Here is a 12960-nt window from a genome sequence, read left to right as displayed (position 1 = left end):
AAATAACAAAGCACAACAACACAAACAATTAAACACTGAGCCATCTTACCACTAATGTGTCTCCAACACAGAAAATCTATAACCAGCTTGTGTGATGCTGTTTGCTAGATCATGATAAGGAATATCAATGAAACAGATCAAATGTTTTGAGAAAAAGGTTGTTACTGTAATAATATTTTCTTTCAGTGACTTCTTTTCTTTGTTTACCTTTCTCCAAAACATGTACTTTGGTAGATTTCTGAATGGACTGTTTGAAGCACAGGCTGGATATCAATACAGACAACATGACAGCTCCCCAAAGTGAAGCCAAATCATTTTGGCTGGGTTCAGCATAGGTCATAAACCCTACTAGTGCATGAGACATGGACCAAAACAATACATTTTCTGAAAGATGGTTCCTGTGATTTTAGGTCGTTCAAGTGGTTATTTTTCAGATAAGTTTCAAATTGTTATTTGATGCTAAAACATTTGGTGAATCTTCTTTATTTAAATCTAAAACTGATAAGAAACTGGACAAATGCATGTAAATAGGCAGGTTCTGCAATAGAAGCTCCAGAGCAGCTCCACACTGCAATCACTACTGTGCAGACTCTGGCTCAAATTATGTCAGAAGAGCAAAATGGTTGCACCTGTATCCGGAATATTTTTGCATCATGTTTGTGCAAGTGGGGGGGGAGTGGAAATGCATCATCCAACTTTGTATGCAGTTGATGGTTTTAATTCACCTATCTTTTTGTCCTGTTATCTAGAAGAAAATAAATTCAAATAAAATATCAGCTTACTTATTCTCCAAATGCATAGAGTGAGCGTCCAAGTGACACATGTGTACATGAGGGCAGCATGTATCCTTCTTTAACAGGGAAATTTAATTTCATCAATTTCACCATAAGGCAACAAACACCCACTGATATCAGAAGTGGGATTATTGCTCCAGCTCTGGCTCCCTGGCATCAACATCAAACCCTAAATGCTAAACAAAACACTTAAGTGTGTGAAAGAGCTAAACCGTTAATCCATGTGAAGCCTTGAAGTGCAAAACATTAGAAGTGGGAGACAGGGGGGACATCAGAGGTGCTGATCATGATCAACATATTTTATGAAATGGCTCCGGGGAATAAAAGATAAGGGAGTGATCAATGTAGTACATCGCCGTGGTGAGTAGGTACAAGGACACACTTCAAGGAAGGAAGCCAAAGAGAGTTACACCATAGATAGAAGTAAATGTATATGACATAAGGGGTTCATTCATTTGATCGTCTGCACAGCCGACACACAAACACACACAAACACACAATCTCACTATAATCTGATTTTTGATATCAAACTTAGTGTATAAGTTCTTAATATAACCATTTACGCAAATCCTTTGAAATGGGAAACAATGTCCAATTTCATTTTCAAATGCTTTCTTTATTAATTATATTTAAAATAAATGCTGTCCCTTTTTAACAACACACTTAAATATAAATACTTGAAACTTTGTGGGTAATCAGTATTTTTGTGTTTGTGCTCTGTAGAATGATGATGTTTCTCACATGCTACAAGACCCTGGTATAAAGAATTCCATAAAATTTTGTTGTTGTTCTTTTCTCTTCAACGCAAATATACCTCAATATTTAACAATAACCATAAGAACAATACCAGACCTTGAGTCATGCAAAACTTACATTTGCATTTCACATTCAATTTGATATCAACCTTGAAATCCCAATGGAGCTCAAAAATCATCTCACGTTGCAGCATCACATATTTTCTAATGATGAAAACAAAAATGTGGGATTTTACTCCAAACCTTGAAACAGATCAGCGGGGTGTCAAGAGGCATCTGAATACGCTATTGACCTTCTGATACTAATTAAGGATTTCTGTCAGCAACAGGCTTTATACAGACGATTCATTGTACAATACACATCTATTGTAAGAGGATATCTCTGGAGCCTTTTATCCTCTCTGTCGCTCCACCAACAGGGAGCCATCTTCTTCAACTAAACTGTATGTAGTACATGATACACCAGGACACTATAAAGAGATAGGCATTGGATAAAATAAACTTTTGTGTACAGATATTCATTTAGGGCACCTTCACAACTTGTTGGTTTTGCTCAGATCTTCTTTCCAGTTGAATGTAAACTAAAATAAAAAGGTGCCTTGACCCAGACCAGTAGTCCAAAACTTAATGCGAACAAAAGAGGTGGTCTTGATCCAGATGAAACTGAACCATGGTTTGGTTCGTTTTTAGCGTGAACATTTCTTCGACTTCTGCACTGCACCTGAAGTTTGTGATCCTGGTAATAACCTTGATTTGGACTTTCAGGTGTGAAAACATCTAAACACTCTCTAATGCCATGGCCCGTTAAACAAGATTAATTCATTCATGAAAATATGTATTTTGAAATGTTGTCCTTTTAATACCCATCATGCAGACCATAGAGTATTTAGTTTGATTGTCTGAGTTAATATATGCCTTCTAGACTTTCCCAAGACCTTGATTGCAACTGTTTTCAATTGCATCTATTTTAAACCAAAGGTAAAAGAAAAAAAGACTCTGTGATGACAGTATGTTGAAAATGACGGTGTTGTTTACTAAAACTCATAACTCTTAACTGCAATTCCTGTGTTGTTCTCAAATTGACAGACATTGATTCAATTAAACGACATCTCCTACTTCACACAGGCTGACACCAGTCTTTTCGGTTCTCCCTGTGTTGCCTCTGATCAGCCAGCTGAAAACTCATTAGAAACATTTAGCAGTGATTAAGGGCGTTTTCACTATCATATCTAAGGTTGTTGTGCCACCAGCTTTACACCTGCTTAAGCTGTCTGTGCGTTGACAGATTGCCTTGTCAAGCTCACTGCTGTGGGCAGGTGGGTGTAACCTGTACATATATACAATATTTTCTCCTCATAAATTCTCAAGGATTGATACATTGCAAAGGTGAAAAGGCTACTCCACTTTATAATAAGCTAAATCAAGCGCCAACAGAATGAGAGGGAACTTACAAAAGGGTTTGTGACTCAGAAAATTGAGTGAGTCTGCCATTTGAACAACAATGCTCACCAGCCATTTTTATAGACTTTGTATTTTTTCCATAATTTATTGTGTTGTTCCGTGTTGTATTGCTTTCTCTTTTTTTATTGTTTGTTTAATAACTGTGAAGCACCAAAGGTTATCATTAATATTGCCTTTCATTTTTGAGTTAAAACAGATGGGAGTGAGCCTGAGGGGAAATCTCTTTGTCATACATGTTTGTTTACCCTCTATCTCCTGCCATGCTTGTGTGTCCCATTTGTGTGGCGGTCTCATACTGTACCTATGATAACGTGCACGCCCAGTCTGGCCATGTGGCGGACTACCTCATAGCCGATTCCCCTGCCTCCTCCTGTCACTATGGCAACCTTGCCATCTTGTCTGGGCATCACTGGCAGAGGCAGAAGAGGACACACAGATATCAGGGAGAATGTCATTTGATAAGGCAGCCGCTTCAAGACGGGCCGCTATTTCACTACAAGTGAAGTTCTTGTAGTCAGACTTTAAGATAGTGTGCAATTGTCAGACGGACTTTATTTGTCTGTGAAATGACTTTCGTTTGCTTTCCTAAACAATGTTGAATGGAGTCGCTTGTCTCCTTAAGTCACCTGAAGAATGATTTCATGTAACTACTAACTTCCTGCTTCCTTCCTGAAAAAATAAGTTAGGGCTGGGCAATAAAACAATATCAGTAATTATAAATGTGATTTTCATGAATAACAAAATACTACAAAGGTTCAATATTTATCTATACAGTGCTTATGTATGTATTGTACCAGCACAGTGGGGAGGTATAACACATAATTTATATTTTCTGCTCATATAGAAGACTAAAACCACCACCAACAAAATAATAATATGACATTTATCATAATTATCAATATCAACTGCTATGGACATTTTCATCTCGATATAATTTTTGGCCATATCGCCCAGCCCTATATCAAGTCCCTTCATATCACTCATAGTATGGTTACATGTCTATGGTGTATGTCGTCATGTATGACGTCATATTATATATTGTATAAGTAAAAGTATAGAATAAATATAACTAGTAGAGTATAATTATATACTATATACTTATGAAATATTGAAAAAGTAAAGTATACTTATATTTATAGTATAAGTATAACTATTTAAGTATAGTGTATTTAAGTATGAAGTCATGCATGTTTACATGATGATGACTATGTTGCCTGACATGTGTACCTGTTCTACTCAGTATACAGTAATGTGTCACTGTAGGTCTAATATTCAAAAACACCTACATAAAACCAGAACATTTGTGTAGCATGAGTTGCTGCAATATATTCATTCTACCTGCAGTTCATATTTCATTAGTTGATGTCATTATCAAGCCTGATCATTGACCTGTGGCTGGGATACGTTCTGTCCTTTAGTGAATCGCCACAACAGACCAAACTACTTTATAAAAAGTGGTTATTTAAGCCCACGCAGCATACAGACAAACGCAATCATCTTTTAAATGATAATTAAAGATGCAAATTGATTGTTAAGCTGTTCTGCTAAATTCGGCTAACGTAAGACACCAAATAGATCCTAATGTCACTTGTGTTTTGACTCCTTATTCTCTCTAAAACTAGCTAACACCGCTAGCTTAGCGTCTTCCGTTACAGCGCTACGGTGACAGCCCGTACGGGTTCAAGAATGGCTCCTACGGGCGCGAAGTAACGTTACGACGTGTAACTACAGTCTAACAGCGTCAGTCACTCACAGTACAACCTGAACGGGACACAACACAACAGTGGGCGAACCACAGACTGTGGAGAAGAGTGAACGAACGCAGCAGCACAGCGGACAACTTATCTGGAGCTAAACCGACCTGGCAGCCTGAAAGCTGTGGTGAACATCTGGACCAGCAGCTCCTTCAGACCGAGCAGGTAGAGTCTGATCACAGGGAGAAGATGAGACCGGAGAGAAAACATGTCTGTCAGGATCTGAGGAGGAGCAGAGAGGAGCAGCAAACTATCATGGGCACTGATCCGTCTGTGGGACACGTTCCAATAGGAAGTCATCTAACCTCACTTACTGCAGAGGCATCACTCAATCCTGCATCAACACTTTACAAAGCACTTAGTGTGTCTTTAAGCACCAGACATCCGAACATATTCTATTTTGCAATAGTTTTTGCTATATTTTAATTTTATTCTATATTTTACAATCACAGATGTATGTTATGTGTTTATGAGGTGTTGGGTTAAAGGGATAGTTCACCCAAAAAAGGAAAATTAACTCATTGTCTATTTACCACTATGCCAATGGAGGGGTGGGTGAAGTATTTGAGTCCATAAATCACTTTGGGAGTTTCAGGGGTGAACATTGTTGCAGCCAAATCCAATAAAATTGAAGTAAATGGTACAAAACAGGGAAAAAAAATGAAAATGCCTCCATTCTGCTCTTCTGGGGTCATCCAAGTGTCAGTGAGCCCCGACATTCAAATTAATCTTGAAATGATGTCATTTACACCATGTTTTTAGCCTAAATATCCTCTGTGATCCACGCACGAATGCAGCTCAAGAGCAGGATATCGATAAAGTGTGCATCTGTTAAAATACCAGAGAAGATCATTGTGAGCATGTTCAGAAGCTGTGTCTCAATTTACCCTACGGAGGACGCCGCCTATCTGACCCTTGGGGACTGCCTCCGTTGACGGCCACGTAGACCGCAAATGCAGAACCAAAATGTGACGGTCTGGTCTACAGTGGGTTTCCGTGATCGTTGTCTCCAGCTCGTCACGCCCATATTGCTGTTTCCTAGCAACAGCTGAAGTTAATTGGACACTATGAGAGAGTTGTGGTGGCCCTTTTTTTTTTTAAACATTTGCACTACTAGCTTTAAGTGAAGCATGATACTCAAGCACTGGACATTTCATCAGTGAAGCGCAATGAATCCTGGGATACATTGGGCCGGGAAGGAGCCACCCATTGGAGCCTTTGTTTCTTGGGGAAAAAAGGACACATTTATCAGCTACATGCAAAGGAGCTTTTGAAATGTGACAGCCTCGTCGCACTGCTGCAATAGGTCTTCTGATTCCTAGCAAGTGAGTGAGTGTGTTGATCACATTTCTAACGTGACAGACGCCAAACTGTAAAAAAAACTACAAGAAAAGAAATATCTCTCGATGAAAAAGAGGTGCCACACATGAAGACAACACCGATAAAGATGTCACTTTGAATAAACGAGATTCAAGCTTTTGGCGATGAAGGCAGATGCCAGTGTTGACATGCTATAAAGCACAAACATGTGATTTCCACCGAGGAATATATACGTTATGTTCTCTCTCCTGCATGTTCTACCCCAACCTTCCCCTGAGTTCTCTGGTTGTTGTGAACGCATCTGAACCAAAGAATCTCCTGCTGCATTTTTTATATGTGAATTGAATGCCATTTACTGGAGCTTTTCTTGAAATCACCAGATTGGCCAATTTCTCCGACGCCCTGATGACTAGTTGACCTTGAAAAGTCGGATTTCCAGTAGCCATCCATCACTTGGCTGTCGAGGTTGAATCAGCGCATGATGGAAGGAACTCGCTGCTGCTGCTTGGCTGCTTGATGTGCCATATTATCCTTCTCTAGATCCAGCATATTGCTCCCTTCAGCTCACTGACTATCTCATTAACTGCTGCCAGAGAGGTCACACACGATGGAAGCAACAGAGGGATGACACACTAGTTTGATCCATAATTTCCCAGGATAGGCTTTAAAAGCATGTTACTGGAGCAGCGCGGCTTCTGTCTGCAGCCTTATTGCTCCTCTTTTACTTGGAGGAAGCGAGTTAGGGTTGACTGCTGGATGTTAGATTTTCCTCTGGGAACACTTTAGTCCATCGCACCAGTGTACTCTTATTAGAGGCCAGTCATGCTGCCGTGATAATTAGTCAAAAAGGACCTCAGCTGTGAAAGTCCTGACTTTTTCTGCAACACTAATTCAACACTAATTCTCTGATTTAATCAGCGCTAAGTGTCCCCTCAATTTTGCACAGAGAAGATCCATCATCCATGATGTGAAACAATAAGATGGTTTTGTGAGTTGAAAAAAAAAACACTGTATGTATTTAAACTTAGAAAATAAAAGGTTAATAGAAATGTGTAGTATCCATCGTATCAGCTTCAGTGACAGTGTCATCATATCCTGCTTTCAATACACACTGTTGTCATAAGCTACATCTAGCTTTCTAATTATGGGTGGCTGTGGCTCAGGGGGTATAGTGGGTCATCTACCATACATGAAGTTCGGTGGTCAGTCCGCCCCCCCCCCGGTGGCTGTACTGAAAGTGTAAGTGTGATGTGTGATAAGTGAATGCACTACCACAACTACAATTGTAGAAGAATCAGAATTGTTCAGAATCACTTGTATTTTATCATGTAAAGTGAATTGCTTCCTACAGGACTGAAAAAGGTCAAGCAATGTGTACTGTACATATCTGTGTATAAAACTGACAAGCAGGTAGAGGCCCTGTTCACACCAACACGCAATAACACGTGTCTGCAGTGATCTGATCACAGTGGACACCTCTGAGTACATCTGTTCAAACATGGCATTAGAATGCGTCTCCACATGCGACACATAGATTCGGTGATTACCTTTAATCAATTTCCACTTTCACGCTGTTCTTACCACTTGAATTGATTTAGCTGTTGCCATAAGTCACCTTCCCTATTGCGAAATCACGCTACAGGGAGGTGCTTTGAAAAAATATACAGCAGGTGGAAATAAACACTCACCCCAAATGAAAAGGCTGGACGACAACTTTGCACTTTCCATGAATACCTGTGAGCTACACAATTGTCAGGAACACATTATGGGGCAGCCATCCAACTATTTTCATCCGACCTTTAGCAGGAATTAAAAAACAGGTCAATGAATGAATTTCATGTTGGCTCTGTTGATTTGTTATTATTGCTCACGTAATTAAACATTTCCATTTACTGTATATAAAAGCAGGTATCTGGTGCATGTCTTTTTCTTTGGGCATCTTGGCTAATTTAAACACTGAATCATCTGTCAGCAAAGAAAACAGGGTCAGCGACTGATGATCCATGCTGAGTTAGATGCTGGTAGCCAAGTCTAACGCTAGTTATTTTCCTTTGGAAGGGTTCAAACAGTTGTAAGTTTTTGTCATTGTTTCTGTCCATCCAGACTAAAACTAAAACCGTGGTTAGCAGCATGTCCAAACTTCTAAACACAGATGTGTTGTAGCGTGGAGGTCGCCTTAGAACAACTGTTCTTCAAAGCATCTGGAGACTTGGAGGTCAGCTGCATAAAATGGGATAAACCTCCAACATACACCAAAGATCTAAGAACACCATTTTGGTTCAAAAAGATTTTAAGCTTAATGTAAAGCTTTTGTTGTTCTGCTGCAGTAATGCATTATGTCCGTGTTAACAGGCTCAGGAGCCAGCTGCATGTGTTGTCCCTGGCACTTTATCATCACGATACTTCCTTCTACTAAATTACAATCATTTCTGTTAAAGACAGGTCTTGGGGGCATTCACAATAGCTTCTTCCTGTTTTGTCTTGACAGGGAAAACATTAGTTTTGGTTTGTGTCTTTCTCACTATGCAATAGTTAAGGTCTAACTAGACCGGAAATGCTGACAAGCAGTTGGCCCCAGTTATTAAGTCTGCTTAGTAGGCAGCTAAATGAGCAGCAACTTAGAGAGACTGTGTCATCACCACTGCCCCCGATGGAGGCTGAGCAGCGGGAGGCTGTGTGTGTGGATTTAAATGTGCGAGTTAATGCAAGCTGAGAGGACGCGAGTGCATGTGTGCCGTGTGTGTGTGTGTGTTTCTTCTGCCTCAGCCTGAGAGGTTGGGAGGGTCACCGAGGCGAGCCGGCCTGCTTTTGTTAAAAGGAAATCGCATCTCACGGATGACTGTGGAATGATTATTTGGGTTGATGGAACATCAGGGATACAGTTGTCTACACACCCACACACACACACACACACCAATAAAGACATATGTACCCCCACAAACACACACACACAAACAAACACTCACATACACACAGACACATGAGACATGCCAGGAACAGGACGTGACAGGAGGGTGTGTGATGTAAATAACATTTGAACAGCATCAAAATAGCTCCAACCAACAGTCACCTAGTCTTATATGACAACCACTGGCTGGCTGCAAAGCCCAACTTGTCTTATTTTGTAAATTCAGGCTGACAACCCCTCTACAGCATCTCTGCATGTTTGTTTGCACGCTGCCAGTTAAATAGTAATCTTTATTTCATATTTCACAAAGGTTTATTCCTGCTGAGACGAGATGCTATTGGATATTGTTTTGCAGATAATGGCCCTTGGATGATGATTTGGACACATTATCCCTGTTATTTTTTTACTCATGTTTGGCTCTCAGCCATGGAAGATGGCATGTATAGTTTCATATTGTGAAGAAAATTTAATTTTCTGGCTTTTCCATGGGCTATATAGACTACAGAGTCCTTGTTTGAAGTGATGTTGTCTTTCTGTCTTTGTTTGGGCTTTCTCTTTCAGAAGCCTCCGCCCGCCCATCTGAGCCGAAGATGGACTCAAAGTTCAGACTCAGTCAAAGCTGCAGGCTACAGTGTCCCAGCCTTAATGAATAGGAGACAGGAAGCCATAGGGAATGCCTTTAGCAACCTGAATCGCAATTATTTGTGTGCACCTATTCTAGATTCTTTGCGTTAATAGCAGTAGGTGTGTGTCTGTGTGTATGTGCTACAAAGTGTGAAGAAGACAAACATGTTTTTTTAAACCATACAAGAATTAAAGTGTAAAAAATGAAAATTTAACATTTTTACTTTTCAGTTCAGTACAGATTTAAGTATTATAAGTATAGTCGGTACAGTTGCTGTGATCTGTGAGATCAGGGAGGACAAAGGTGCTAAAGAGTCACTTAGCTGTGGGCTTGGCTACAACTTGAGCCCTGTTTTATTCCACCTACATTTTGGCAAACTAGCGCACCAAAAAGGTTAAAGTACACACAATTAGCTGCCGTGGAAACCCGTGAATTTACAGAGAACCATGACTTTGATATTGAATTCATCTTAAAAACATTTCAGTTGTCAGGTTAATTCTAGACATAACAGGATGTTGTTTTTTCCATGATTTCCAAGCAGATTTATGGACGTCTCTTTGTGACGGATAGATCATTATCTAGTGTGAGTCACACTGAATTCGAAAATACTGTGACTCATGAGCCTCCCCTTCAACTCTCCCATGCCTCCCTAGGGAGACATACAGTATCTCCATACAATTAGAAAATCTATGCACTAGACTTAAATTAATGGGATTGTTCACCAAAAGATGTAAATTCACTCATTATCTACTCACCACTATGCCAATGGAGCGGTGGATGAAGTGTTTGAGTCCACAAAACACTTCTGAAGACTCAGGGGCATTGCAGCCAAATTCAATACAATTGAAGTCAATTTTGACCTCTTCTTCAGATGTAATAAAACAAGAGAAAAAGCACAACATGCCTCCATACTGCTTGTGTGGTGTCTTCCAAGTGTCCATAAGCCCCGACATTCATATTCAACTCAAAATGGCATCATTTACTCCATGTTTTTATCCTAAATGTTCTCTGATCGATCGTGCACACGGAACAAACCACACTATCGCCCAAGGGCACGAGAGTGGTGTGCGTTTATGTGGCTATGCTCACTACTATAGCCACTTCCTGTAGTGGACTTTTAGGCCGTAGAGTATGAATGTCTAAACCCTTTTTCTGTTGTTTTATTACGTTTGAAGAAGAGGTTGCCTTGGCTGAAACACTGTTTACCCTTGAGACTCCTAAAGTGTTTTCTGGACTCAAACACGTTTCACCCATCCCTCCATCGGCAAAGTGGTGAGTAGATAATGAGTGAATTTTCATTTTCCGGCGAACTATCCCTTTAAACTGCCGGCTTCTCCTTAATCTCACTTTCCACAAGAAAAGGTATAATTGCATTTCCTAAAATGTCAAACCATTCATCTCAGCACAGTTTTCAGTAAAGACTTCTATCATGACGATGAGAAACTTTTACCTACTTGATTGCAGTTGCTTTGTGGGGCCAAGTATCATATACAGTGTCTCAAATGATTTTTCTGAGTTTCCAACCCAGCCCCAGGTCTCCATTAGGGCAGAGGAAAAAAACAAAAAAACCCACTAATACATTCTAAGTAAAAAGGAAAATTTAAGCAATTCAGAGAGAGAGAGAGACCCCTACTCCTTGTGCACTATAGCCAAGGGTGGGAAAAGGCAGTGGACTGTACATGGACAGATTTGGTAATTGTTGTGTCGCCTCAGCTGCAGCTGCCACAGGCTTTCCATGGGGAGTGAAGCCAAAGGCCAGCTTGTAAACATGAAAGCGAAACCTGAGATTTGTCCTGCGTGTATTTGCAGTAGGAGACTGAACACACCCTATACCAACATCTTGGATGAACATCTGGTTTTGGACTTTTCTCCTCTTTTTTGACTTAAAGGCTTTTGTAACAAAAAGGCCCAAAAATGTAAACTCTCATGTTTGGAACTGTTTAAACAGTAACATTAGGGCACTGCTGTTTTTAATTGCTGATTGCTTGTTGTTTAGTAGGAAATAGATTTGCATGCATAACGCACGTTGTAATAGTTTTTTTTAATCTATTGAGTTCTGGGACATTACTGTAAATATCATACAGCTTTACACAACCCCCATCCACATTTCTATTTGAACAAACCATTCTTTGAACTGTAATTGGTCTCTGCCTCAAGGTTTCAGGCCAGAAAAACATGACAGAAACTTTGGCAATGTCCAATTTTTCCAAAACCTTCCAACAAAATCAAGCTCTGTATAGTTAAGGCAATGAATAGACCATGCAGGTGGAGAATTATGTTTCTTTAAAGCACCTAGTTTAAAGGCAGAACAAGGCAGCATGTTGCACCATCATATGAATTATAAATACTGTACTTCCAACATCCATGTGATCAGGCTCAATGGACTTTCAGTGGACTCGTTTGAAATAAAAATTTGAGCTGTAATTGTTGCGTTAGGATGATGCATGTGAATGCAACCTATGTGTAAGAGTTTGTTACTGCATGTAGAAAATGCCAGAAACAATGTTTTTATTCAGTGGTGTTTCATATCTGTTTGTCGATGCACAGTGGTGATTTTGTTATTTTCATTCATACATGAGATTTGTGTGTGCACTGTGTATATCACTTTTAAGGGGATGCATTTCTGTGCATGTGACTGTGTTTGTGCTGTGTTATTTTCATCAAATACACCCGAGCACTGTAGACTATAGTATATATATATATATTAGATATATAATCAGGAGCAGTGGGAGAGATATTTGCTTGCACCGATAAAGAGTGTCATTACCACCATTCAACGAACACACACTTACACAACATGTTTGCACAGTTATCCTTATGAGGACTTTGCCTTGACTTCCATTTCTTGTGGTAAGCCTAACTAAAACCAGATCCCTAACCAAGACCAATTCACACCTAAGTCTAAATTAACCTATAAGCACAATTCACATCTTACTCCTAACCTTAAATAGGCCCTAATGGAATTACATTTTGCCCCATTAGGAACACGCTTTGGTTCTCGTGACGTCTACTGGTCCTGACAAGGTGAGTAATTATGATGGAAAAGGTCCAAAAGAGGACACACACACACACACACACACACACAGTATTTAACACGTCAAATTTGTGCCTCTGTTTCTGTCTGAAACCTGTTGTCACTGAGACTGTGAGACTCTGCATGAACACAGAGATCCTGCATGAGAGGTGGTGTGTTTAGGTCCGATTGTGTGTGTGTGTGTGTATGTGTGTCTCTCTGTGTGTGTGTTTTGCTTCCTTGGCCTCTAGCCCTTCACCTATCCCTCCATTTAACCCAACAACACAATTTCTTCAGCTCCATCATGGTATCCAGGTGTCCTCCATCAGA

General features: G+C 40.0%; 1 protein-coding gene across 3 annotated transcripts in view; it reads right to left on the bottom strand.

Moving 5' to 3' along the window:
* LOC109631049 (polyprenol dehydrogenase) overlaps positions 1-12960 on the bottom strand; it is a 44207-nt gene that overhangs the window by 22611 nt on the left and 8636 nt on the right. Inside the window, exons 2-3 of one of the 3 annotated variants that reach the window (XM_020089615.2) lie at positions 4872-4986; positions 3312-3419 (exon numbers count right to left, since the gene is read on the bottom strand). In XM_020089615.2, coding sequence (XP_019945174.2) covers positions 3312-3419; positions 4872-4974 — 211 coding nt within the window. In that variant the 5' untranslated portion in view covers positions 4975-4986. Of the gene's footprint in view, positions 1-3311; positions 3420-4871; positions 5083-12960 lie in introns of those variants that run through there. The other 2 variants (XM_020089614.2, XM_069533536.1) reach the window with 2 other exon arrangements.

Source organism: Paralichthys olivaceus, chromosome 10 (assembly GCF_024713975.1).
Source record: "Paralichthys olivaceus isolate ysfri-2021 chromosome 10, ASM2471397v2, whole genome shotgun sequence".
NCBI lineage: Eukaryota > Metazoa > Chordata > Actinopteri > Pleuronectiformes > Paralichthyidae > Paralichthys > Paralichthys olivaceus.
The sequence above is the reverse complement of the archived record's forward strand: the minus strand, read 5'-3'. Positions and strand labels throughout refer to the sequence as shown.